At 47.1% G+C, this 27,693-nt stretch overlaps 1 protein-coding gene across 2 annotated transcripts; it reads left to right on the top strand.

The window, feature by feature from the left end:
* Positions 1 to 27,693, top strand: THOC5 (THO complex subunit 5). 2 transcript variants are annotated; one of them, XM_007438283.3, is made up of 20 exons: positions 1 to 79; positions 1,202 to 1,311; positions 2,078 to 2,221; positions 3,775 to 3,888; positions 4,559 to 4,656; positions 5,410 to 5,556; positions 6,051 to 6,165; positions 7,356 to 7,488; positions 9,072 to 9,149; positions 10,357 to 10,397; positions 12,489 to 12,588; positions 14,179 to 14,287; positions 18,132 to 18,233; positions 18,437 to 18,533; positions 20,194 to 20,308; positions 21,942 to 22,045; positions 22,584 to 22,671; positions 25,005 to 25,120; positions 25,918 to 26,108; positions 27,434 to 27,693. In XM_007438283.3, the coding sequence occupies exons 2-20, from the start codon at positions 1,216 to 1,218 to the stop codon at positions 27,495 to 27,497; spliced, it is 2,052 nt and encodes a 683-aa protein (XP_007438345.1). In that variant the 5' UTR covers positions 1 to 79; positions 1,202 to 1,215; the 3' UTR covers positions 27,498 to 27,693. The 2 variants fall into 2 exon arrangements, with proteins under 2 accessions (XP_007438345.1, XP_087999315.1); XM_088143189.1 differs by having other exon boundaries at positions 79 to 99.

The raw sequence follows: 27,693 nt of genomic DNA, 5'->3' as shown, positions 1-27,693 counted from the left end.
GCCTTTCCGGTCGAGGTCACGGAAGGCTTTTCCGAGCGGCGGCGGCGGTGGAGAGCAGTCTGTGCTGGCCGAGGATCGGGTGAGGAACCTTGGCTGGAGGTGGGGTCGCCTTCCCGGACGGAGAGGCCGCTGGAGCTGGGCAGAGTCGCCCCGATACGCGCTAGGCCCGGCTGGCCCTCAGGCGGGGACTCCTCTGAGCATGTGCAGAGGGCTTTTTCGGGCGGGAGGGAACCGCATGGGAGCGGTTTGCATCACCCTGAGGTTCAGCCTGTAGGCCGGAAGCGCTGGAGGGCGAATCCCCGCGGGGTCGCTGGGCTGAGATCGGGAAATTACCTTGATCGATAATATTTTGATTGATCAGTTACTTGATTGATCAGTTTCATAGAGAGCCAAGTGCTGGGCGAGAAATCAGTGGGCTGTGAGTTCTAGTCCTGCCTTAGGCACGAAAACCGGCTGGGTGACTTTGGGCCAGTCCCGCTCTCTCAGCCCAGCCCTCCTCACAGGGTTGTTGTGGTGGGGAAAATAGGAGGAGAAAGGAGCATTAGATCTGTTCGCCACCTTGAGTTGACCAAAAATATATATGAAGAAAGAAATAATAACGTATAGAGGTACTTTAAATTTATGTTGGAAACGTGGACAACGTGAAGGGTCATTTTATCATGCCTGGTGGACTTGTAAAAAAGCCAGAAATTTCTGGGTTCAAATACATGCAACGATACAAAGAATTGTAAAGATCAACATTCAGTTGAAAGCAGAGCTTTTCTTGCTGGGATTAATGGACAGCCAGTTAGAAAAGGGCCATGGAAGACTGCTAGGATCACAGCTGCGAAGCTATTATCCATGCAAAAATGGAAAGACTCAGAAATACCCACAACAGAGGAATGGTTGGTGAAGATGACAGAATTTGCGGAGATGCAAAACTGACTTGTCTGATTGATGGAAAAGACAACTACATTTGTCTGTGACTGGAAACCCTTTATGGACTTTTTGCTGAAAATGGAAAAAAATGAACTTGTGATTTACGGCTGTGAAGATTGGAAAGAGTAGACTATGGAAAGAAGGAAATTATTATGTAATTTTAGAGAGGACAAAATAATAAAACTTATAAAACAAAAAAGGTGGGATAAAAGTCTAATCATCATAATTGCCTTGATCGACCGCTCCTCCTTGTGCTGGTCCTCATTTTCTCCCTCTTTCCCAGGAAAGCAAAAGGAAATGTCCTCTGACTCCAGCAAGAAGCGGAAGCCGAAGGTCATTCGCACGGATGGCGGTCCACAAGAAGGCAAGCGGAGCAGGTCGGACACCGATCAGGTAAAGTGTGTGTGTGTAGGTCCTTGCAAAAGCTGGGCCTCTTCTGGAGGAACCCACTGCTGGGCTTAATGAAGTGCAAGGGCTGAAGCAGGGGGGCTGCCAGAGCTCCAGCCTCACCCCTCCCCAACCCAAAGCCAGAAGGGGGAGGTAAGTATGGATTCAGCCTCCTGGTCAGTTTAGGACGAGAGCATCATGGTTTATAGGCAAGCCAATCACAAATTACAGTTTCGAATTGGGAGTCAGTGCTTAATCCATGATCTCAGTTCAGATGTGTCAGCCCCACAAGACCAGGAAATCAACACAGGAAGGCTAAAACTACTTTTACTGAGATGGGCTATAATAACAGAATCTTACAAGCCTAATTATGTTGTACCTCCTCCTCCTCCTTTTAGTTTAGTGAATTGGGGAGGTTATATCTGAGCCTCTTCTGGCTATTATCTGTCTGCCATAGACTTCAAAAAAAATTGCCCCTTGTCACCTTGGCAGCGGAGTGTGCGTACCTCCATCAAGGCCATCTTTCTTACTCTACAGGTGTCAAATCAAGCTTAAAAACCAACTGGCTTTGCCATTCAAATGAATCTATGTAGGTAAAACATGATAAGCTGGTTATTAAACCTGAAACAGCACCAGCTTTGAATGTGGAGGTTTTGTTCCTAGAACAAATGCACTAAGAACGGACCAAGGCACTTTCTGCCCTCTCTGGCTTCTGTGTTGAAGGGACAATGACGTCCCAAGTTCAACATCCCCCCTCTGTTCCTCTCCGTAGGATGCCAGGTACTACAGCGAAGAGGCTGAGGTGGATCTGCGTGACCCTAACCGAGATTATGAACTTTACAAACAGACCTGCCAGGATCTTCAGAGGCTAATGGCAGAGATCCAGGAGTTGAAGAGCAAAGGCCACAAAGACAGTGTAAGTCACCTGGCATGATCAAACAACCCTTTGGCAAAATTGGCAGATCGGCTTTCCCATCCTGGCCCACTCGAGACAGGTTGGGGCTGCCAGATTTCCTAGGTATCGCAACGAGTGGGTTGGAATTCTGGGAAATGGGCTTTCTCTTGATGGAAGCTGCGGTGCGTCCTTGAAAGGAAGGGGTGAACTGCACAATGGGGGATAAGCAAGGTACACTTCAATGAGAAACCCAATGTGGAGAAGGGTTAATAGGTGTCAGACTAGAACTATGGAAACCCAGATTCTGATCTCCCTGGATATAGTAGTATAGTATAGTACTTTTTTTTTTAATCTGCCTTTATTATTTTTATAAATAACTCAAGGCAGCAAACAGACCTCATACTCCTTCCTCCTCCTGTTTTCCCCACCACAACAACCCTGTGAGGTGAGTTGGGCTGAGAGAGAGGGACTGGCCCAAAGTCACCCAGCCAGCTTTCCTGCCCAAGGCGGGATTCTAACTCACTGTCTCCTGCTTTCTAGCCTGGAGCCTTCACCACTAGACCAAATTGGCTGTCTAATGGCCTTGCCCTCTCAGCCCAACAGACAGAGTGGTCCAGTGGGGAAGGCGCTAGTTCCCCCTCAGCCACAGAAGCTCCCTGAGGGACTTTGGACCAGTTCCTCCCTCTCAGCCTAGGGCAGGGTTCCTCAACCTCAGCAACTTTAAGATGGATGGACTTCAACTCCCAGAATTCCCCAGCCAGCCATGCTGGGAGTTGAAATCCACCCATCTTAGTTGCTGAGGTTGAGGAACCCTGGCCTAGGGTACCTGACAAGGTGGTTGTTACCTGGAAAAGTAGGAGAGGGGAGCATTAGGCAAACCAGTTTGAGTTGCATGATTCAGTCTCAACTCCCCTCTCAGCCACAGAAGCTCCCGGGGGGGGGGGCACTGAGGGTCAGTCCCTCTCAGCCCAAGAGTCAGTTGGTTGTAGTGGTGAAAGGGCTGGACTAGGAGCAAGGAGACTTACGTTCTAGTCTTTCCTTAGGCACTGAAGCTCCATGGGGATCTGGGGTGAGTCCCTTGAGTGGAGAGACCCAGGTTCTAGTCCCCATTCAGACACTGAAGCTCCCTGGGGGACTTTGGGCCTGTCTCTCTCACCTCAACCTGGGGAGATCCAGGTTCTAGTCACCCTCAGCCGTGGATTGCCCCACAGAGCTTTAGACCTTCCCTTCTTCTCAGTCCAAGAGGTGGTGTGGGGTAATGGTGAGAGTGCTAGACTAGGAACAGGACTATAGAGAATGTTGAGAGGCAACAACACCTGTCTCTCTCTTTCACACACACATGCACACAGAGTTGACACTCGAGGAGGCTCTGTATTTTATGTAGTGGTCCGGTATTGTATTGCCACTGCGGTGATCCAGTTTCAGATCCACCCTAGACATGGTGGATCTGAAACCAGCCTCCCTCACTGTGTATGGTGGAGAAAAAACAGGAAAGAGTGATCCGTGCAACGCCTTGAGCTCCTGAATTAATATCAGGATCTCATAAACAAACCGGCTTTCATTCTGTTCTTCAGGCTACTGAGATAGAAGAGCGACGGATCCAGAGCTGCGTTCACTTCATGACCCTGAAGAAGCTCAACCGTTTGGCTCATATTCGGCTGAAGAAGGGAAGGGACCAGACTCACGAGGTGCAGCTGAGTCTGCAGACACGAGAAGATGCAGGGGGAGGGGGAGAATAACTGAACCACCTGGGACTGTCTGGGACTTGCAGCGTTTGGGTCACGTGTTCTGCTCGCTTCTGGCTTGTGTGAATTACGTTGCACTAAATTGGTGCCTCCAGACTTATTAGACCATTGGCTGCACTGGCTGGGGATGATGGGAGTTGAAATTCAGCACACGGGGAAGATGGTATTGGGGAAGTTTGCATTATATCTTCTTCTTCTTCTTCTTCTTCTACTTCTTCTACTTCTTCTTCTTCTTCTTCTTCTATTATTATTATTATTATTATTATTTGACATACATAGCCAAGGGTGGAAAATGGAATTGTATTTTACACACGTCCCTCCCAGTGTCTTAGTACAATGGCATATATGGGTTAATATTGTTTGTTTCGGCCTGATCTGCTGAACTTTGCAAGACTTTATGTTTGTGTGTGTATCACCTTCAGAACTTTTTCCTGATCGCAGAAGTTCTGTTTTGATAATCACACCACTTTGTATGGAAAAAGGTAGCGTGTTGTATGGTTAATGCTACATGGGAACTTTGTGTGGTTCCTGTTCCGTCACCAAAGGCCCCGTGCACATCATGACTCTCTAATGTGGCAGCTTGAGCCTCCTTCTGTTTCTTTTGTGGGTGCAGGCGAAGCAGAAAGTGGACGCTTATCACCTGCAGCTCCAAAATTTGCTCTACGAAGTGATGCATTTACAGAAGGAGATCACGAAGTGTCTGGAGTTCAAGTAAGCTTACCAGGGGATTAACGGAGGGCAGCAGGGTGGATGTTTAAGATTTTACCTGGGAGGAGCTGAACTGGTTGGGGAAAGAGCTGACTCTTCATCCATCTGAACAAAACTGGAATTTACTGGTCAATAATTACTCTTACCCCCACCCACAAACAGCAACATGGAGCACCCAGAGGTGGTTGGATTGTAATTTGTTTCTCATGGCAGAATATGGGGGCAGCAGTTGAAGAGAGTTTGAGAAAAAATACATGTATAATAGAAAAATGTGTACATTGGACACATGCGGAGCCAGTGTGGTGTATGTTTAAGGGGTCGGACCCAGGTTGGGAGACCCAGGTTCAAATCCTGTTTGGCAGCGGAGCTCCCAAGCTGCCTTTGGATCACTTATTCTCTTCTCAGCTGCCTGTGATGTGTATTTAGAAAATTAGGAGAGACCCCCATGTGTCTTGCCTTGAGCTTTCAAGAGAAAAGCTGTGATCATCCAGACAAATAAATTCAAGAATAAGTTATTGCAGTATTACTCCTTTCCCTCCAAAGCCAAATGGAGAAAGAAAGCAGGTTTGTCATTTCTTTTGCCACTGAACTCAGTCTCTCTCTGCTGCAAGTTTCCTGAAGCAGTTGGATTCTCTAGCCCGTTCTTGTACTTTTTGGGAGTGGAGGAGAGAATATCGGTGGGCCTTTTTCAAAACCTCCCCGCCTGTCCTGGTCGTCTTTCTGAGCAAGCAGTGTTGTCTCTGTCCCTTTGCCCAGATCCAAGCACGAAGAGATCGAGTTGGTGAGCGTGGAAGAATTTTATAAGGAAGCCCCTCCAGAAATCAGCAAATCGGAGATTACGCTCACTGACCCTCACCAGCAGACCCTCTCCCGCCTTGACTGGGAACTGGAGCAGCGCAAACGGTGAGCAGGACAGCCTTTCAGCCTCAAGGTGGCTGTACGCAAACCGTCATCTCCTTCCAAACTGCCTTTACTGGTGTCATCCATGCTGCCTGCTGGTTCTGGTATTTTAATGCTTTTCATTTTCGTCAAAAGCAAGTGTGTTGCAAATCAAAGCACCAATCTTTTTTATTCTAACTCAAAGTAACGTTGGGGAAAAATGACATCCAGGGATTTGGGACTCTTTCTGCCCTATGGCTGGGAGGACAGCTTTCTGAAAACAAGACCAAATTTGGCTTAGGTAGAAGAAGCTTGAAAATTGGCTAGATCTGGTGGGAGATTGTGGGGAAAAGGATCTGGAAAAAAGTTTCCTACCCACCCCTGCGGGAAAGAGCTGGTGGGCAATAGCTCGCAACACTGACAACTCCCGTGTCTCCTCCTTTTCTTTTCAGAACTGGCATTTCTTGCCTTTTTTAAATGTTATTGCTTATCAGTAATCATAAATCTCCTTTGTGCAGCCTGGCAGAGAAGTATAAAGAAAGTTTAGCCAACAAAGAGAAGATCCTTAAAGAGATAGAAGTGAAGAAAGAATATTTGAGTAATCTCCAGCCTCGGCTTAACAGTATCATGCAGGTATGTTCCTCACCAGGCACTCTTTATGTTTATCCTGTTAATTCTGGAAGTCCTAATGTAATAATAATAGCATAACGTGGCTTGGTTTGTTTTGAGTTTATGGTATTAGGCAAACCCAGCCATTATAGCTTGGCATTATGTGCCAACTCAGCCATTATGGTTTAAACTTTCTGGCTTTGTGTTCTGTGAGCTCAGGAGTGGGTTCTCTGTAGCTATGTTACTACGTGTATGCTGCTTTGGTTACGATGTTTAAAAGCTTTAAAAACTCGGATTGTTCCTCCTTAAGGATGTGCCTCTAACTTTCCTCATTATAGAGAAAATGCTGGAAATATAAGAGCAGTTACCAGTAAAGCTTAAAATCAGGAGGAGTCTGATTGTATCTTTTCTGACAGATTTTATTAAAAGCCCACAAAAGCTTACGCTGTTTGATAAAATTTGTTCGCTGGAGAAGGTGCTACAAAATTCCTCCTGATTTTTGGCCACCATAGCTTTCCTCTCAGAATGTAAAGGCTTGTGAACTAGAACAGGATCTGAATAGGATTCTCTGCAGGAGCATTTTCCTTGAGCAAATGTGATTTTCCTTCCTTCTGAAATAAGCTGTTCGGTTTTCGGCCGTGCAGGTTCGTTTATTACTCATGTTGTCCCTTCTCCAAAATGAGAGCCTGGAGCTAGAAAAGGGGCAAAACAATCAGGGAATTTGAGGAGGAATGTGAACCTTTAAAGCCTCCCAGGGTTTTGACTGAGGGTGAAAAAGCACACTGAGGATGAAATAAGGATGCATTGAGGGGACAGTGTCAATTAAAAGTGTTTGGATGCCACTTGGGGGTGCGCAAACTGTTCTGTCTTGGAATATCCCGATCCCAAAACAAGCTGTTTCAGCTTGAAATGGGCCGTTCAGAGCGTTCTGGAACCCGCCTAACCTCGAAACACCCATGGTGTTTCAAGAGTCCGCTGCAGGCAGACGACATCCCATTGGACAGTCAGAACATTCTGCAACTGAATACTTAATGCCCAGCCAGATCATTGGGGCAAGGACCCTGGTGCAGACAAGCGGGCAGGGGTGTCCATAGGCACAGACACACATAAAGCAGTTGATTGTGCCATTGTGGGCTCCATCTTGACTTTTTTGACCACTCCCTGCTGATACCCCTGCAAAGCTGACATTTTTTGCCCTTCCTGTTTCCTCCCAGGCTTCTCTTCCTGTCCAGGAGTACCTGGCCATGCCTTTTGACCAAGTCCACAAGCAGTATGAAACCGCCAGGCACCTCCCACCCCCTCTCTATGTCCTCTTTGTCCAAGCGAGCGCGTATGGCCAGGCCTGTGGTAAGTACCCTGGAGCTGGCCAGCTTTGAAAGCTCGGGCCTGAAGGACAGCAGGGTCCGATCCCGTCTTGCAGCTCTGGCTGGGAGCCAAAGCTTAACTGGAGACGCGCCGACCACATTGGGGCTGCCCAGTTGGCTGCCATTTCTTCTCCTGGGTTCTTCAGTTGGGTTTGCACACCTTGCTAGATGAAGGCTGAAATGGGGTGATTTAGGGGTTCAGTCCCTGAAGTCACCAAGGACAAGCTTTTCAGGAGCTTTTGGTCTCGAAAATTAGATGTTTCTTCCCCGCTGGGACATAGTGTCTCCACTTGCAGAGGAGGTGCAGCTGAAAGGAGGACGACGCTGCCTCCCCCTTGGGAGCTGTCTTTGCCCAGAGCAGCCAAGAAAGCTGGTGCTGCCTTCCGCAACGGTGGGAGCGAGAACCCGCTGGTTTTTAAATAAAGGCAAATGTTCTTGACTGGCTTCTGCGCTCAGAAGCACATCATCTCCTCAGAGAAGAAGCGACGGGTTCCCTTCACTGGATGCATTCATGTGGCTAGGCAGTTGTATGTCTGAGATGCTCAGTTAATTGATTTGTATTAATGTTTCATTAAAATATATGGTTGTAGACCACACGGGGGGGGGATGCTTTATTTTAATGATTCCTGCATTGAGCAAGCCAGGGTTGGAATAAATAGCATAACTGCCCCTTCCAACTCTGTGCTTCGAGGAGGGTGGCGTTCCTGGGCTCCGGAGAATTGCAGCAGCCCTCCAGATCGAGTTGGGGTTGAGAGGAGGACTCTCGAGGACTTCCTCCTCCTGATCTGTGTTGCTCTGTGTTGTGGCCACTTGATCTTCTGCCTGCTTTTCCCGTCTGTCCTCTCTGATTCGCTTTCCATCCTGTCTCTCTTGCCCCCTTTTCTTCGACCCCTCCTGTTAGCTCACACGAAACCCTCCACCCTTAGGCAAGGTGAGTACCATTTTGTTTCTCTTTCCAGAGAGCTGCTCCAAAGGTGATGCTTTATTCGCAGCTGGGGAGCTTAAAGTTTGCTTAACAAAAGCAAAGGAAAGAGGGAGCTGCCACAGCACTATATGAAATCCATTCAATTTCTCTATCAATTATTTCATTTTTGCAACAGTGTAAAATTGGTGTATAACTTCTCCTACTTCTTCCTTCCGTTCCCCCTTTCTTCCTTTCTCCTTCCCTTCCTTTCCTTCTTTCCCTTTCCCATCCATCTTCCCTCCCTCCCTCCCTCCTTCTTTCTCTTTTCTTTCCTTTTCTCTTTTCTTTTCAGCACAGCATTGCAACATTCACAAAAATACAGAATCCAGTGTTCTGATCCTCATATAAATTTGGGAAGTCTGAATTAACTCAGTGCACACAATAATACAGATTGAATAAAATTCTCTGGAGTTGCATCTTAAGCTGCTGATATAAACAGAGTTTTAGGGATAGCTGTAGCGGCCCAGGGAGAAGCATTTGACAGCTTGGGCTAGACAGACCTGACTCATTGCCGAGTTGCTTCCTATTTTAGAAAGTGGACATGCTTAGGTAATCTTGAGGGGCTTTGCAAGAGAGAATTAAAGGCGTGTTCTCTTCCACAGATAAGAAGCTGGCTGTGGCTATCGAAGGAAACGTTGACGAAGCTAAAGCTCTTTGCAAACCTCCAGAGGACTCTCAGGGTAAGTGCTTGCCTTGTTTGTTCTGCGGCTGTTGGCAGGGGATTGGTTATTAGTGGGTCTGAATCGCTTCCGTTTTAATAAAATCCATTCACAAAGCTCACACCAGAATCTCCATGGAACCAAATGGCATGAAGATAACCCTTCACATTCAGCTGAAATTTACGCTTTAAAAAAGTGTTTTTCAACCTCAGCAACTTTAAGATGTGAGGACTTCAACTCCCAGAATTCCCCAGCCAGCATGGGAATTCTGGGAGTTGGTCCGTACATCTTAAAATTGCTGAGATTGAGAAGTGCTGCTTTAGGATTTCCAAGTGAGGGAACAGCGAGCTAAAACATCTCCAAAGGAGCGGAGATGACGCCGCAGCCAAGACCGACGGACCTGCGATATGTCTGGTCCCACGGAACCTCTCCGGATAAGGAGAAGACAAGAGATCACCCACTTATACTCCAGATGGCTGCTCCTCGCAAGGAGACCACAGGACAGTGGTCCACTCGTGGGTTTGAGCGCCAGGAGATGTGGGAAGCCATCAAGCTCTCAACTGCAGCAGAGCCTATATAACTGCAGTGGAGACAGACACTGGGTTCGTCGAGCCTCACTTTCTAAACACTTTTGGAATATAACAGTTCTAAAGTTAAAAGAGGTCTTCCAAGCAACAAGTTTGAAACACTACTTGGTGAGCGATCCTTCATTCCAGAAAGAATGCATCCCGTACGTTGGGGTACCATACACACGTGCATCCATGGTTAAGCCAACCCTCAAGTTTTTTTACGTTTTAATTTTCGCAGTTGGCTTATCCGCATGTGGCTCATTTTTCACTGTATTTTGGTTAAAAATTCAAGAGTCGGCTTATATGCAAGTATGTACAGGAATACGTTACTTTTAAAAAGTATGACCATCTGTACTTGCAGATAAGCCGAACCCAATCTTGTGTGTGTATATTGGCACCTAAAATTCTTGGCTTATCCGCAAGTATATACAGTAATTCTCTTTGAAATAGCCATTCTTCGAAGCCCTTGTTCCTAGTGTCTCTGCCCACTTTGGATCTGAACACCGCACACTGCTCCAGGAGTTTGTGGGTTTTTCAGAATCAGTGACTATGTCACGAAGCTTCTTTCCTTGCAAGATGAGTGGCAAACCATGTACGCTTTTGGTATGTTGAAGCTGCAAAGGTTTTCTGTTCTAATGTTCATTTTTTGGGATTCTTAGATGACGAGAGTGATTCCGATGCGGAGGAGGAGCAGACCACGGTGAGAGTTATGGCCTGCCGGGGCATAGCTGAGAACGGGAGGGTTGCAAACATCTCCTGATTGAGCCTCCTAACAGATACCTTTTCCTGGATTGCGTGCCCCCTTCCATTACCCAGTGAAACCCATATAGAATCGTACAGGGAGTCCCCAGGTTAACACCCGGTTTAAGGATGACCCATAATTAAGAACAGAGCCTGTTGAAGCAAAATTTGAGTTAAATACATAATGATTTGAGTTAAATCCACAATGGTTCGAGTTCGTTACACAATACTACTTATACAGTATTATACAATTATATAGTACAGTGGTACCTCTAGTTACGAACGCCCCTCCTTAGGAATTTTTCGAGATACAACCAGCTTGGGCCCCAAAAATTTACCTCTACTTGCGAACTCCGCCTCGAGTTACGAACCGGATCCTCGGCCATTTTCCCTGCTGCCATGCGGTCGTGGCTTCCTGTGGGGGAGATCGCGGTAGCAAGGAGACGTTCGGTGAGGCTTGTGGTGTGTTTTGTGTTTGGTGTGCTTGTCAGCATGGCTCCAAAGAAAATGCAGAGCAGGCTGGCAACTGACTTTAGACAGGTTTTTCCCCAGAACTGAGCCTGCAGCTAAGAGGCAAAGAAGAGAGGAAACCCCTGAAGGAGATCTCCCCGATGTCCCTTTGGAGGGGGACTCTCCCTCCAAACAATAACTGCCTCCCCACCCCATTCTCCCTCTTCATACTGTGCTGTACTGTACTTTTTTTCATGTTTTTGAGGTTTAAAAATAAAATGCATATGTTTCAGAACTGTTTAGCCGTATTTACAATGAACCTTATGGGGGAAATTTACCTCGGGGTGCAACCAAATTCGGAGGGCGGATTAGCTGTATTTACATTGAACCTTATGGGGAAATTTGCCTTGTGGTGTGACCAAATTCGGAGGGCGGAACGGATTAACCGTATTTACATTGAACCTTATGGGAAATTTTACCTCGACTTGAGACCAACTCGAGTTGCAACCAGAGTCACGGAACGGATTAAGTTCGTAACTAGAGGTACCACTGTATTATACAATAGTGCTCTCCTGGCTTACATACAAATTCGACTTAAGGGCAGACCTTGGGAATGGAACTTGTTCTTAAACTGAAGACTAGTACGGGAAGGGATCTTAGAGGACATCTAGTCCAACCCCCTACGCCACGCAGGCTCCACTACAGCATCTCTGCCAGACGACCAGCCAGCCTCTGTTTAGCACTTACCCCTTCAATGTGGTAGCAGTCTGTTCCACCAGCTGATAGCTCACAAAGTCAGGAAATTCCTCAATGACTGTAGAGAGTAAGGAAGATGACCTTGATGGAAATATGCAAGTTCTGTTCCCAAGGTGACTGGGGGGGTGGGGGAAGAAGGATTTTAAGTCCACAATCACCCGATAATATTTGGAAGTGGCTCAGAGAGACACCTCCATGTTTCACTGGAGCAGTGTTTCTCCACCTTGGCAGCTTGAAGATGTGTGGACTTCTGGGAGTTGAAGTCCACACATCTTCAAGCTGTCAAGGTGGAGAAACACTGCACTGGAGTATAAGAAGGAGGAAGAGGCACAGCCCAATCACACTTGCAAGATTCTGTTATAATTTCAGTGAAAGTAATTTTGGCCTTCCTGTGGGGTGGAATTCCTGGTCTGTCACGGAAGGGGAAGGGGAAAGGGGTCGCAGTCCAGGTGCCTTATAAACAGACCCATTCCTGGAACTGCTTTGGTTTAACCTTCCCTTCTGCATCCTCCCTCCTCCTCTGCCCAGGGAGAGGGGGACTTCTAGCCAGGTTTTTCCAAAGAGATTAGAATGTTTAAATCCATTTTCCCAAAAGGGGTGCGGTAGTTCCTCTGAAGAAGAGTGGGAGGCTGTGATGGACAAGCAGCCAGGCTTTGGGGTGCAAGTGGGACTTCCATTGCTCATCTCCCCTTTGACTTCAAAAGACGCAGAGAGGGCTCTCCCTGACAGCACAGAATCTGTTGCTCGGGTGCAGGGTTAAGCTGAGCAGGTACAGGTTACAGAGGGAAGAGTTTGGGAAGAGTGGGAATCAAAACACACTTTGGTTTTGCTTGCTTGGCTGCAGAAACGTCGCCGACCAACTTTGGGGGTGCAGCTGGACGACAAGCGGAAAGAGATGCTGAAGAGGCACCCTCTGTCTGTCACCGTCGACCTGAAGTGTAAAGGTAGGAAAAAACAAATGGTTCGGATTATTGGTGTTTATTGCCATTTGCGGTCCCCAACCAGGAGTTTAGTTTATTTATTGGATTTGAAGGCAGCCCTTTTCCAGGCAGCTCAGAGGCTTTGTAGCATTAAAACAACAATAAATAGCAAACGACCCCAAGGATAAAAACAGCATCCATCAGGGATGTCCACAGGATATGGTCAAAAACATCAAGGTGGCGGCTGCAACCGAGCGATCAACGTGTTTTGGAGCTTGGATCGTGCCTGCCATCTTGACTTGTTTGACCATACCCGGCAGGGACCTTGGCATTCATTTGGGAGCAAAGAACTCCTATCTAAATTTGGTCCTCCATTGACCGGTAATCACAAATTAAATTTCTCCTGTCCCAAAAGCCAGTTTCTGCATGTAGGCAAAGATTAGGCCTCAAGAGAGAAGCCAGCCAGAACTTGAGCAGTTGCAGAACTTAACCCCAGTTGAGTCTTCGTTGCATGAAATGAAACATTGCTATCCTGCCATGAAGCCCTTTGACTGCAGTTGGACTTGGAGAAACTTTCCCTTTACAGAAAAGGAACCAGACACGCACACATCCCTTTTAGCTAAATCTACAACTGTGCACTTCAGGCTTGTCAAGACTAAAAGTCCCATCTGCTGGCTGGTAATTTGAGGGTACTGTAGTCCCAATTCATCTGGAACTTTGTTTCTCAACTTTGGCAACTTTAAGTGTGTGGACTTCAGCTCCCAGAATTGCCAGCCAGCCATGCTGGCTGGGGAATTCTGGGAGTTGAAGTCCACACACCTTAACATTGCCATGGTTGAGAAACACCAATCCGGAGATCTTCAGGTTGGGGAAGAGGCTGTGTTGAGTAATCAAAATTCTTTAATACCAGAGAGGGACAACCTTTGAATGTTTTATGCTACAGCTTCCATAAGTTCCCACCAACATGTCAAGGAATCATTCTTTGGAATATACAAAGGGTACCTGCGGTGTGCGTGAACTACAGAAATATAGTAAGGGGTATCTACCACACATGAAATGTTCCTGCCAGCTGTATGCCCAAAGGAAAAATTAGAAATGTGTGCCTTTGGGGGCTTAGTGATAGAAAGCAGGGACTCCCCCTCACTTTTTTTTAACCTTTTCCTCTGCTTTCATGCTCTGATCTTAATAGTACATGGATGACCATGTGCTGCAATAGTGTAGAGTCAAAGCTATTTCCCTTCCAGAGTCTCATTTTCTGTAGAGGAACACAGAGGTGGCCTTGGAGAAAATATATAGCAACAGTTAGCTCATCCCAGGAAAACAGGAAGGCATGAGAAAGAAACTCAAGACTGCCTCGCCTTGATTCTCTTTGGTATCAGAGGGGAGGAAGAGGAAATGCTGTGGGGCTTTCAAAATTCTGTTCTTGTAAGGCAGCGGTCCAGTCAAATTTCTGGACTCCGCTTCCTGACCTGGCCTAGCTCGAAGGGCTGACATTTTCCTTCCTGGAGTCTGTTCCCTTGCCAGTGGGGATGAGTGCTGTGTCTCTGCTCTCGAGAGCTGAAACTCTTGGAATGAGGCACACACATACACACCCTTTCTGTCCTGTCATTGCAGATGGCAATTTGCTCCTCCTGACCTTCTACTACTTGATGAACCTCAACGTCATGACCGTCAAGGCCAAGGTGACAGCAGCCACGGAGATGACCGTGCCAATCAGTGCTGGGTGAGCTGTTCCTGGGGATCTGCTAAGAAACTCAAGTTGGCAGGAGCACAAGAAGAGGGGAGATAGCAGGATAGTTGTCAAATGCCCAGAGTTTCCCACCATTTGCTGCTCTTGGTGTCCTAAAAGAAGCAGGAAAGGGGTGGCTTGCTGGTGTGCAGGCATGTGCTGGGCTAGATCTGCACTCAGAATAATCTTTGCTAGCCCTTGGAGCGTGTCTTGGGGGTGCAAAGCAAGCAGTGCCCCTGAAAGCTTGTCGCTTCTTCACACAGAAGCTTGGGATTTACCACATCAGTCATCAAAGGCATGTCATGTTCATAAGGGCCTTTCCAAGGATTGGGAGCACTGGAAGTCTCAGTGGACGATGTGTGAATTTAGAGGGGAGAGGGTGAATGAGTGAAGCATCCATGCCCTGTTGCCTGCCTCATTCTTCCTCCTCGTACCTGCACATTACATAACGAAAAGCAGGATAAATCAGCCCAAACTCAGTCATCAGAAGTTGAACTGAACAAGTAACAGAATACTTAAATTTAGTTGAACTTCTGTTATTTATGTAATAGAATGTGTGTGGGGGATGATGTCTGTGTGTGTGTACACACACACGCACTGTCCCACATATATTATATATGACCCAGCAGGGTAAATACAAATACTCTGCCTATGGTTTCTAAAGTTTACACCGATAGGTAGTGCAGACCGACTGGAGTACAAAGAAGGAGGAAGTCAGAAATTAAATACCTATATGATTTTTAGGGGTGTTTTTTCTTCTTCTTTTTTCTCTTCCAACATTTATAAATAATAATATAGTAGAGACACTGGCCTTAAGCTCAAAAAATTCACACTTCTTTCTTTTGTCATAAAAACAATCCAATGTATTTTGTTTGACACAGTTCATCTTTTATTAATTGAGCGTGCATAACTTTAGTAATTCTCTGTCCATGTATTGATAATACCCTTTCTGAAAATACACCTTGTTTTAAATTAAAAAAAGAAGAAGAACAAGTATAGAATGCTGGGTTTGGGAGCACAGTGGTGATGCTCTGCCAAGTCAGTTCTGCCTGACTATTAAGGATCTATAGGGACATGGTACCAGTCTGGGATCTTTGGGCAGAGATCAGTTAACCCTGGATCCATCTGGGATCCTTTAACGAGAGAAGCCAACAACTGAAAGTGACAGCAGTGCACGTAGCACAGCACTGGGCTTAACTTGTGATGTCCTATGAACTACGATTACCCATTGATACTTTTTCTGGCTGGCTCCTCCTGCTTAAAGCTGTAAGGAATTGAACAAACAAGCTTTTTCCCCACAGGAACTAAGGTTTTGCTGGCCCCTTGTATTTCTCCTCTTTCAGCAGCTTAGTTAGGCCAATCTTGGGTTTCCAGAAGAACGCAACAAAGGTCTTGGATGAGCTGATGACAAGCCCCCTTTCGTTTTTTTTAATTTTGAAAATCTCTCGCCTGTGGCCAGCCTTCTCCAGAGTTCAGAATCCGCTTCCGTATTGCCAGCTGGGATGACAAGGAAGTCAATTCAAGCTGACTGTTTTGCCCATCCGTGTTTCACAATTGTCCTACATCTTGTTTCTGGGCTAAAAAATACATCTGAGCAAAGACGGGACTCGCTGATCGATCAGCAGCAGGGGGAGCTGCAGAAGTGCAGTTCTTGTCTGCAGCCTTTGGCTGGTCAGGCGCCACTTCTCCCCGGCTTTGCAGCTGAATCCATCTTGGGGTGATTTTTTTTTTCTCCCCGCCCCCCACTCCCCTGCGGGAAGACGTTAATTGAAGAGCCAACTCTAGGTCTGATTCCATAGTTTATCTTGGCTGGGAGAAATCTGGCATGACACAAAGATTTGTACGGGGCCAGTCGCTGAGAAAACAAAGTCTGTGTGACAAGGCTCACGCTCCTCTGTGCTCATGCCCTGAGCTCTGCAGATGGTTATGATATTAATTGACCCTGCCATGTTTAGTTACTGGTGGACTAATTGCTTTCTGTCCTAATGGTTGAGCTGTTAAGAGTCTCTGTCAAGTTGCCTTCTTCCTCTGGATTCCTCTCCCTTTCACCTTTTGTCGCGGGTGGGGGAGACGGTCCCTTTGCTTTCCTTCCTCAAATTGTATCATTCAGTTCTTGGGGTTTAACTGGTATGAGCTCTCAAGACCAGCCTTGAAGAAAGAGGGAAGCAGTTCCTGCTCTCTAGCTCTTGAGGCACCCGACCAACAAACGCCTGACTCTGAGATGCTAGAACAGTGTTCCTCAACCTTGGCAGCTTGAAGATGTGTGGACTTCAACTCCCAGAATTCCCCAGCCAGCTATGCTATGCTGGGGAATTCTGGGAGTTGAAGTCCACACATCTTCAAGCTGCCAAGGTTGAGGAACCCTGTGCTAGAGGATGGTCTTCCAGAGCTGTTTCCACCCTAGGAAGATGTGAGTGGCTCATGCGATAGATAGATCCCACCCTTGTCAAGTCTCTCCCAGGTTTCATCCATCGCCATCGAGGCTTGTGTGACCAAAATAGTCTTTCAGGTGCTGTGAAACTTTTCCGGCGGGTTTACTGATGCAAAAGACATACAGAGCTATCTCTTTGGGAAAAACGGACTGCTATGCGATAGCGTTGTCCCGTGTTCTTTAGCGTACGTTGTAGGGTTTGCTGAGCACAAGGTAAATGGCGAAGGGTGGGGCACAATATGAGCAATGCAGTCACCCATTTCTAGCTTGTTTCCAGTTGGGAAGGAGGGGTTATGTCAAAATCTTCCATGGGAGAGGTAAAGTTGGTCATCATGTTGGTTATGTATTGTATTGCTTTTCTCCAGCATGGGTTCCCTCCAGGTATTGGAACTTTTAACTCCCAGAATTCCCCTCCCAGCAAGGTCATCACCAAGAGTCTTGGGAATTGAAGTGCAGAAATGTGGAGGACGTCCAGACTGGAGAAGACTCTAGATTAAGTCTTGGGGGCAGCAAACAGTTGGAATTGGGTTCCCGGGAAACCTGGATGGGAGACGGCTTTCACTTCCCCTGTTCTGCTTGTGAGTTTGCCCAGATTCTGGGCAGAGGATGTTGGACTAGACAGGGGTCTTTGTGATCCAGTTGCAGGACTATTCCTGTAGAAAAGCAGCAGTCACAGTGGATTTCCTAAAGAGACCCAATAAGGGAGAGGTGTATGGAGGACGAGAAACTAGAACGTGGTCAAGAAGCAGGAAAGGAAGCGATGGGTGAAGAAGCAGCAGGGGCGAAGGACCGAAAAATGAAGGAGTGAATTCGGTATCAGTAATGGCAGGGGCTGAATTCAGTATCAGAAGGGGTTGGGAGGTAATTAATTCAGGGTTAGAGGGCATTGGGCTTTTCTGTGTCTGGCTGTTTTTGTTCGAGGGGGGAGACGAGGGCATTGATTGTTGAGTATGGTGGAGGAATTTCACCGTTACATTTGGGTAAAGAAGAGAAGAAGGCAGGAAAAGGAGAGGTGAGCAGAGATGGCTGCAACTGTAGCCAAGGAGAAACAAAAGATGGTTTTAGGAGGCACAACAGGAGTTAGTAAATGGAGGCATATGGTGAGTGCCTTGATGGAGCCATCGAAAGCTCAAGAGAGTTGATGCTAACCATATCAGAGTTGCAGATTTCAGAAACCTCCTTTCCTCAAACATCTGTCAAAATCAGTGCGGCTGATGGCTTTTCACGTCAGGATCTGTCTCTCCTGTTCAGATTTGGAGTGTGAAACTGCTGATGACTCAATAACGTTTCTCTCCTCTGTCAGTTCAAAGAACTAGAAAAAGCAGGTGATGGACCAGGATTTGGAGGCAGCAGAAGGCAGCACTTATCCCTTTTCTCCCCCCCACTTTTTTTTTTTTAATTTTCTAGGGACCTGCTGTGCCCTGATTCCCTTCTAAGCTGCCTGTATCCTGGAGACCACGGGAAGAGAACTCCAAATCCCGCCAACCAGTTCCAGTTTGACAAAGTGGGGTAAGCCAGCGGTAGAGAGGGCGTTGCCATCACACCAAGGGTATGGTCAAAAACACCAAGATGGCCACAACAGTGTGATGGAAGCTGCCTGTTTTTTATATGCAAAGCATCTTGACTTTTTTTGACCATACCCCAGGGACGCCCCTGCATTGCAGTCCTCCGTCGGCTGGTTGTTCTCGTCACTTATTGTCTTGTCTTCCCAGCATCCTGACCCTGAACGACTATGTGCCTGAACTGGGCCACCCGTACGTGTGGGTGCAAAAGTTGGGGGGCTTGCACTTCCCCAAGGACCAGCCCCAGGTACGTTGAGCACGCTCTGCTGAAGCCCCCGAAAAGCTCCTTTCCAAACTTTAGTGACTTCCTTTTTAATCCCACCAAGGCCAAGAAGATAAATTGATGCATTAACAAAGGCACAGAAAGGGAGGGAGGGAGGGAGAGAGAGAGATACACACACACATACACACACACACACACACACACACAGAAGTGGTAGGTGTGAAATCTGTGTAAAGGAAGAAATCTGTGTAAAAATCTCCTTCAGGTCAACTTTGTCTTTGTCAGGATGACTTCATGGACATGGGTGGCCTCCCATCCGAATATTAACCAAGGCTGACCCTGTTTAGCTTTATGAGATCAGCCAAGTCTGGCAAAGGGCTGTCCTGTAATTGAGTGTGGAAATGTCTCTATGGCTCCAATCTCTGGAAGCCTGATCTGGGGGAATGAAACGAAAGAGAAATCCAACCATATTCTTAAGACTGAGCGACTAAAGCTGAGTGTCAGCCAGGATTGTTTATGCAAACCAAAATATTAGTTAATTCAATTTTTCTTGGAGCAAAATATTGGAAAATTAAAGCACACCTTTCTATAAATCGGTGACATTTAAAAGTGGGAAGTAGCAGTAGCTGGAAACAGAACAGAACAGGAGAGAAATCTTGAGGAAATCAGATCTCCATCTTTAGTTATATTTACAAAGTAGTTCCAAATATATTAACTCTGGTTTGGGGGAAGAGACATCTTGAATGTGGGTTTTAATTTCTGTGTTTCTTATAATTAAGTCTAAAGATCAATTTGCACAGATCCCCAAACTATTGTTTCTTGTTTGTTGTTTGTCTAATTTGTTCTTGCCAAGCTGTTGCTTTTTGAGTGTTATGCTTCTGATCTTTGATGTTTGATAAATGTATTATATGTACAAAGGCAAAGGGGTATAGATATACTTTGCCCGCTTCATATACACTCAATAATACCCTTTAATAATGCTAAAATAGCCCACATAGCTCCCAGAAACTTGGAGCTGTGCCATCCCCTTGTAATTGCATTTTTCTCTTCCTCTCTGACGTTTAAAATAGCATCTGGGTTTTCCTCTCCCCATAACTCTCAGTATAAATGTCCAGAGTCAGCTTGGAGTTGAGCAGTGCCTAAATTGAATAAATGGAATTAAATTAACCAGCAGATTTTCCTTCTATGGAAAATGAACGTTTCTGTATCTGCAACAATGCATTCTGCGTCACCCAAGTGAGTTCCCCCACTTCTGGGGACGCTGTTACAATTCAACCCCAGGGGAAGAGACGCTGTGAGCCTCAGCTGGGCTGATGTGGCTGAGCGGTCAGACTCTGCTAGGAAAACCATCAGACTTTTTCCAACACGCTTTGGAACACTTGAGCGATGGGAATTCCAAATTGGTCTTCCTAGCCCAGTTTCCAAGCCGGTTGAGGTTTGGGTTGTATGGGTAGTCCTCGTTTAGCGATCAAAATTGGGAACAGCAACTCGGTCATTAAGCGAAGCGGTTACTATGCTTACAATCTGACTTCCGCTTTCCTTTGCTTGACAGACCTGCGAAGGTCATAAACGTGAGGATTGGTCATAAAGTTACTTTTCCATCCCTGTCGTAACTGCAAACAGTCCCTAAACGAGGTGATCGCTGAACGAGGACGACCTGTAATGGTGTTTTGCTTGTTTACAGAATCCTGTGATCGCTGATAACTCACTGAGTGCTAGCCACATGGAGAGGACCATGAAATTGCTCAAAACGAGGTTGGAATCCCGCCTTGCCCTTCACAAGCAATTTGCTTCCCTAGGTACGTTGCTGCCACCCCCCTCCCCTTCTCCTGGGGGAAAAGAAAAAACCGCTCGAGTTTCAGCCACATCACGAGCGTTCCAGATGGTTGGTTTCCTTTTCAAAAACGCGACTGCAGAGACGCCGCTCCGACCGGAGCTGGGGAGTGGGATTTCTGTTTCCCTGCCAGAAAGTGCCCCCTCAAAGGTGCCATAGCCGCCCCTTTGCTAGCCAACTGGTAATTAGAAGATTTGGATGAGGACAACCGTTGGAGGGGGTGAGAGGCGTTTGCCAAAGAATAAGCTTGCAAACTGAAATGCTTCCAGGGGCATATGATCCGCTCCCTGCTCAGCACCCAGATCCAAATTCAAGCTTCCCGAACAGATGGCCGCTGCCTGAACGCTTCCAGAGGAGACCTCGCCCTCTGGGGTAATGGGTTCCTCTGCCAAGTTGTGTTTACCATTCCATTTTTTCCAGACATTCCACCGGGATCTGCTTTCTTGTAACTTGAGACCATTATTCTGTGTCCAGGTTTTTCTTCTTTGTCTTCCAATTGTCCTCAAACCAGCGTACATAGCTGTACGCCCTTTTACCTCTCATTCATTTCCCGTTTGGCGTTCTGGCTATGGGACTGCCTCAGCCCTCTGTGACAGCTCCATGCTCTTAAATCACCACTGTTAAATTTACAAAGCTCCCCAGGGGGAGGAGATATAATAAAGATGCTGGTCGGGATACCTGGGGTTCGTTTCAGGCTTGGTTTTCTGGTTTGGGTATGGACGCAGCCGTTTCAGACCAAGCCATTGTGCTTTCTTCAGCAAAACATGATTTAAAATTCCCAGGTGAGCGCACAGTGAATTCAACCAGCGTTGCCGACAGTGCAGTGTGGGAGTTAGGAGCGTCAGATCTGAGCTGGGAAGAACCAGGATCAAATCCCTGTTTAATCTGACTGGGCGATCTTAGATTCGTCAGGAAGAGAAAGGCTGTGGAGATAGTATGGGAAGAAAATCAGGTGTACCCCATGAGTAGTTGAAAGGACTTACAGGACTTTGATTTGGTGATTCTGTTTTCTATGTGATATAAAAACCTGAATCAATAGGAATCAAACAGGCTTGGGGCTGAGCTACGCACTTCTCCTGATCAACCATCATCTGTTACCCCGAGTCTGAATTCTTAAGAAGGTGGAAAGTGTCTTGTGGATTCAGAATATGAGTTTCCACCTACGAGTCTTCCCGCTTTTCCTTGATCTCAGCAACCAGCTCATCTTAAACTGGGATTAAGTCACTGGGAATCGGCGAGTTAGCTGGTAATGGAGGGGGAGGAAGATCTACCATGATTACCAAGATCCTTCCAACTCTTATGTTCTATGATCTTCCTGTCCTGGATTGGATCCATTTTGGTTCAGTGCCCAAATTACCTACGGTGGAACCTCTTTTGGCTTTTCTCCATCAGTTGTTGAAAATGTAAGATGTGGGCTAACGTGGCATGGATTGCCTTGCCAGCAGCTGTTCCTTCACCCATCCAAAGCCTTTCTCCATCATACAGGACAAGATCCTGCTTGTCCTCGGGGGCCAAAGAAGGGAATGTATTTTTGGTCTTTTGCAAGAAACATGAGTTCTGCCACGGGGATCACATGTCTCCTCCTTTATTGCCTCCAGAGCACGGCATTCTCCCCGTCTCCCCTGAGTCTCAGCACCTCTTTCCAGCGAAGATCGTGTCCCATTTGGTGAAGTGGACGTCCCTCACTTACGATGATTACTTGGTAGGTAGCATCATTTGGAGGAAGGCTTTTCCCAAGCAGTGTGAAGATGTATCAGGGTGGATAGTGTCTGATTAACAGGCATCTTGTAGACAGAGGTTTCCCCAGTAACCTCCTTTGTCAGGCTGAGGACCAACTCTTAACCATTTCTATTATTTCATCCCATTTTCATCTACCCAACAATGGGAGTGCTTTGATTATTTGAAGTGTTAACAACAATACATATTAAAAACAACAATAGATTAAAAGCACAGGGAAAGTATGAGCACAAAGCTTTGTAAAAGTCACTCTCCCCATGAAATGGAAAAGTTGAAGGTTGCCAGCAAGCATACATCCTCTCTTGGCCCTCTCCCATCATCCACTGCAGCCCTTTTACAGATGGGCCCTTTTCCCAGCACCTGTTTTGGTGGGTTCTTGTGGGGTGGGGTGGCTATGCAACAGGGCTTGAAGTAAGGGATCCTCCATCAGAGGAGACCAGCAGAAGCCGATTAACACCATCAGCTTGTGAGTCTGAGAGCATTTCTGCCTTTTCCCACTCTAGGAGCTGCCTTACACTAAAGATGTAATAGAGGCTGGTTTGGCTGAAGATACTCACCTCTATTACTTGGCACTGATCGAAAGAGGGACCGGTGAGCCTGTTTCTTTTCTCCTGTAGATCCCCCTCCCTCCACTAGGTTGAGTGGTTGTTCCTGGGGGAGAAAGCTGGAATGTTTCATCCCAAATGCAGTGGGACAAGCTATGCCAAAGCACATTTGCTAAGGAGGACACTCTCTGGGTCCTCTGGATACCCTGATATTCAGCAATAGAACTTACGATCCCCAGTTCAGTCCTTGTGATGCTGAAGTTGGATTCTGTAAAGGGCTGTAAGAATCGCCTTGGAAGACAGGAGGAAGAGCCGTAGCCTAGACAAGGGTCTGATGAACGAAATCTGAGTCCAAAGCAAGATGGATGTCAGCCCTCTGAGATAGTCCAGACAGGAAACCCAAGCCATGAGTACTAATACTACCTCTATTGCAAGGTTGCAGTAACAGAATCTTGCAAGTCTGAGAGCGTTCCCCTCCCCACTTTTACTTTCCAGAGAACTAGGGAGGGTCCCTTCCGAGAAGCTTTCTTCACCCCCATCCCTCCTCTGGACTCAGATTTCTCTTAGCTGTGGCTCTTCCTCCTGCCTCTCAAGGTGATTCTCACAGCCCATTACAGATTCACACCATATACAGTATTACACTGGATCAGTGAAAAGCACTAGCGTCTGCAGACACACAGCACACTAAACTTGGTTCTTTTCTTTGTGGGGTGCTGTCTTGTGCAAACCCAGCTCAAGGTATTGCCTGAATACAGTTTGGATTCATCCCCCAAAGTCCCCCCTGAAGGTTGGTTCCCCACCATTTGAAGCCAGAAAACATACGGCTCAAGTAGCTATAATATAATTGACCAAAAAACCCCCCTCTTGCAGGCTCACTTGCTTGGTCTCATACTTTGCCCCCTGTGCCTCTCAGCCCCTCTCCAAAAGAGCAACTACTAGCCACTGGAATACTCCCACCAATGCCTCTCCCCAATTCTTCCTTTAAAGCAGTGTTTCTCAACCTCAGCAATTTCTGTGTGGACTTCAGCTCCCAGAATTCCCCAGCCAGCATGCTGTTTGGGGCATTCTGGGAGTTGAAGTCCACACATCTTAAAGTTGCTGAGATTGAGAAACATTGCTTTAAAGCAGTGCTTCCCAAACTTTTTCCTTCATTACCCAAACCCCTAACTTCAAACAGTCGCTGAACGAATGGTCATAACTTGAGGACTACCTGTATTATAAAAACAATATAACAATGATTTTTATGTCATTTCAACAAATTACCATTGGTAATTCCATCAATTTTCATCTTAATAGGAATACTTTGGGAGATTTTTGAATATATTTTAGTACACATGGCAATCTTTAAGTTAATTTAAATGTCCCTATTGTGATTGGGTAATGAATTCATGTGTGGTTATGCAAAGAAAATGCACTTTTACCCAATTTGGGGTCATTTACCCAGGTTTGGGAAGCACTGCTTTAATGGATCAAGTGACAGCTGATTGAAAAGGCTCTTTTCATGACCCTGGCAGGCCAGCAACTCTAGGCTGAGGGGATTGATAGTTTTCTGTAGCACAAGGCTTCTTTTAGGGTGCTCTGTGGTCTAAGTACATAATTGTGGGGGGCTGAAGCATTGTGGGCGAGCTCTGCGCAGAAGAGAGGCAAGAGAATGAGCAAAGTTGGCACCATGTGAAATCACCAGGTTGAGAGCTTTGGATGGCTGAAGTATTTGGTTATCATTCCAAGCACAGACTTCTCGAATTGTCCTGCGCATGATGTGGAGGTCAAGGACTGGGGAGACTCACAACCCCACTCACAGCTTTAAATGCTCATTGGATGGCTCAGGGCCAGTCCCCTCTTTCCTCAGCCCTGCCTACCTCACAGGGCTGTTGTGAAGATAAAACTGGACAAGTGCCATGTACAGAACTCCTCATCCAATGGTGGGGTAGAAACCAAGCAAATAAATCAGGAGTGTTAAGGCCTGGAAATTAGCAGCACGGGAAAATGGACAGTTAATTTGGCTACTGCATTTAAAACTGCAAATACCTTTTTTTAGAAACCCAACACCCCATTTGCCAGCTCTCCTAAGAGCGGGCTGAACTGAGATCCTGCGTGTATTTTATAGAGTTGTGGGGGGCCAGAATGACCTCCCTTAAAAACTTCAACCACCTACCCCCCCCCCCAAAATCAGGCCAGTTTTTTGCAGCCCAAAAATGTCATTCTCACCAACTTCAGTGACGACACCAGCGGGGTCTCCTTCGGTCTTTCAGGGTGGCCCCAACCAACCCACCACAGGTAGGAGACTTTTTCTGCTGGCGGCTAGAGTTGCGTAGTTGTAGTTCTGCTTAGAAGAGGCATCGTTGCTAAACAGTCTCCTTGTTTCCACCTCGGTCGCAGCCAAGCTCCAGGCAGCCGTGGTGTTAAACCCCGGCTACTCTTCCATCCCGCCCATCTTCAGCCTGTGCCTGAACTGGAAAGGGGAGAAGACCAACACCAATGATGACAACATTCGGGTAGGTGCAAGACGGGCACGGCCAGCAGAAGGAGCCCCATAGCAAGGCTGGTGTTGGCTGAGGGTCAAAGCCAGCCCTTAACTAAAACTGACTTCTTTGGTTTGGAAGCACTTGGCATGAAGCAGAACAGGAAAACTGTAACGTGAGCAAGAAACCATGGTCCAGCTTTTGTAGGAGAAGACAACCCATGTTTCTGTGTTCATTTCAGGAGAGCTTCTGAAGATCTTCTTAATCAGTGGTACTTGGAGGTTTGATCTGTCTTTCTCTTGTTTTCCTGCTCTTCATGGGCCAGATCCTGTTCTGCTTTGGGGCAGAACTACCTCTGTACGCCTAGAGAAATGCCCGCCCGTTTCAGGATCATTGCTCACACGTGTCCTTCTCAGAGCCAGTTTGGCAAAAATAAATAAATAAATAAAGGCATCATGAAACAGGCTGGAAGTTCTTCTTTATATGTAAATGAAATCTGGGCATCTTCCACTTAGACTCACTAGGACAAGTCTAAGCTTAGCAGTTAAATTAAGACATATGAAGTTGGGGCCCGAGATCGACCACCAAGTCCTGCATCCAGGGACTCTGACAAGCGGGGCCAGCAAATACGTGGAGACACTGTGAGAGCCCGACAGCTGAACTACAACTCCCAGGAGGCCTAGCCAGCCTGGCTGATGGGGAAGGATGGTGGGAACGTTAGTCTCCTGACTTTGCAGGCCAGATTTCCTGGTGGAGGAACATCTACTGGGAGGTATCTTGGAGGTTAAGGTTTATTTCAGCCTCTGAGCTGTGTCCCCCTTGCTTTTTAGGCCATGGAGAGCGAGGTCAATGTCTATTACAAGGAACTGAGTGGCCCTAAGCCCGGCTACCAGCTCCTGACCAACCAGTTGCAGCGCCTCTGCATTGTCCTGGACGTATACCTGGAGACCGAGACGCACGACAACAGCGTGGAGGGGCCCAAGGAATTTCCCCAGGAGAAGATGTGCCTGCGCCTGGTTAGGTAAGCCGGCTCGGGGCAAAGGAGGCCTGGCAAAAAGTGAGGCCAGCTGAGTAGGGTGGGAAGGAGCATGGAGCATTTCCGAAAGGGATGCCGGGAGGAGCAAAATGCTGCAGTTGCCGAGAAACAGTGGGAGTCTGAGGGAGAAATAACAGAGCCGCTCTGCTCTGCTTCAAAACAGCTCTGGAAACAGCGGCTGCAGGGATAAGATGGGGGGGTGAGAGAGGCCAGGAGGCCAGACATGTGGCGATTACAAGTGTTTTCTCCCCTCCGCGATCCGAAACCGGATTTGACAACACGCAGCATCTTCCTCCAATCTTAGCAGTTGGAGCAACATGCCAGCCCCTCTGGAGGGCCCTGGCGTGGGGGAGGCCGACCTACCCAGGTGAATCTCTGCAACCGTTTTCAGCCCCGCTGGCCATCTGACATTTCAGCAGTACCGTAGGCATTAAAGCCCCCCGGCTTAAGGGCTAGAAACTGAACAAAAACAGCCCCATTCTCACGTCCCATGCTGGGAAAAATCAGGAGTCTGGTCACAGCTTTCCTGAATAGCAAATGGTATGAAGCTGCAGCTCCTGAAACCTTGGGCCTTTCAGTAAAAGGGGTTGCTTGAAAAAGCCCTGCTGCACTCCTCTTAGCAGAGAGCAACGCGGCTCTCCTCCTACAGTTCCCCCTGCCAGGGTGACTCAGCAGCTGAGCCGTCCAACGCAAATCGTTTCATTCCTTACCTCCCAGCACACATTGAGCTAAGCGCCCTGCTGCAACTTGGGGGCAGCAGGGTTTTGTCTCTGTATGGGGGGGAAGAATACCGCTTTTTAAAAAGTGACCAAAAGGAGAGGGAGCCAGTGTAAGTTATCAGTAGATCAATGGAGGTCAGCATTTGTGGGGACTCAGTGCGGGTGGAAAGCGACCTCTTACGTGGGGACTGCTGGCTTTAAAGAATCCTTTTCCCCCTAGCATCCTGAGGACTATAGGCTTAGGGTTTAAAGTGACTAAGATTCTGAGAGTTCTGTCCAGAAACTATGACAACAGAGATGCCACACTTGGCCTCCTTGCTTTGTTGTTCCATGTGTAAGAAACATTACTACGCAGACCCTTTTCCCAGACTTAAAATACCTCGTGTTTTCCTCTTATGTTTCTCCCTGCTCGCCCCTTCGTCTCCTCTGGTTATTCTGTCAGTCTTTGATGAGAAGCTTTGGGGGAGTAATTTATTTTTACTTCTTGAATCTATTGTAGAGAACTTAACTGGGCACATGGTGCTCCAGGGCTGTGCAAAATCTTTACTGTGAGGGTCCCATGACCCCCTTTGAAATCTCCCTTCTTCTTAGGGGACCCAGTCGGATGAAACCCTTCAAATACAACTACCCTCAAGGCTTCTTCAGCCACCGCTGAGCCCGGCAGCTGCGAGCCTCCCGCTAACCCGCATTATCCAAGGAAAAGGATTTATTTAGGATTTGGGGCTGATGGATTTCCGATGGATTTCAGCTTCGTCCTGCCCAAGCCGCGCTGGAGAAGTCAGCTGAGCAACTGCAACACTTTGTCCCTCTCTTGTGAAAATAGTTGAAGGAATTAAAATTCATTGAGGGTG

Source organism: Python bivittatus, unplaced genomic scaffold, assembly GCF_059951505.1.
Source record: "Python bivittatus isolate LINGU-HERP-01145 unplaced genomic scaffold, Pbiv_v1 ctg000280_np1212, whole genome shotgun sequence".
Taxonomy (NCBI): Eukaryota; Metazoa; Chordata; class Lepidosauria; order Squamata; family Pythonidae; genus Python; species Python bivittatus.
The sequence above is the reverse complement of the archived record's forward strand: the minus strand, read 5'-3'. Positions and strand labels throughout refer to the sequence as shown.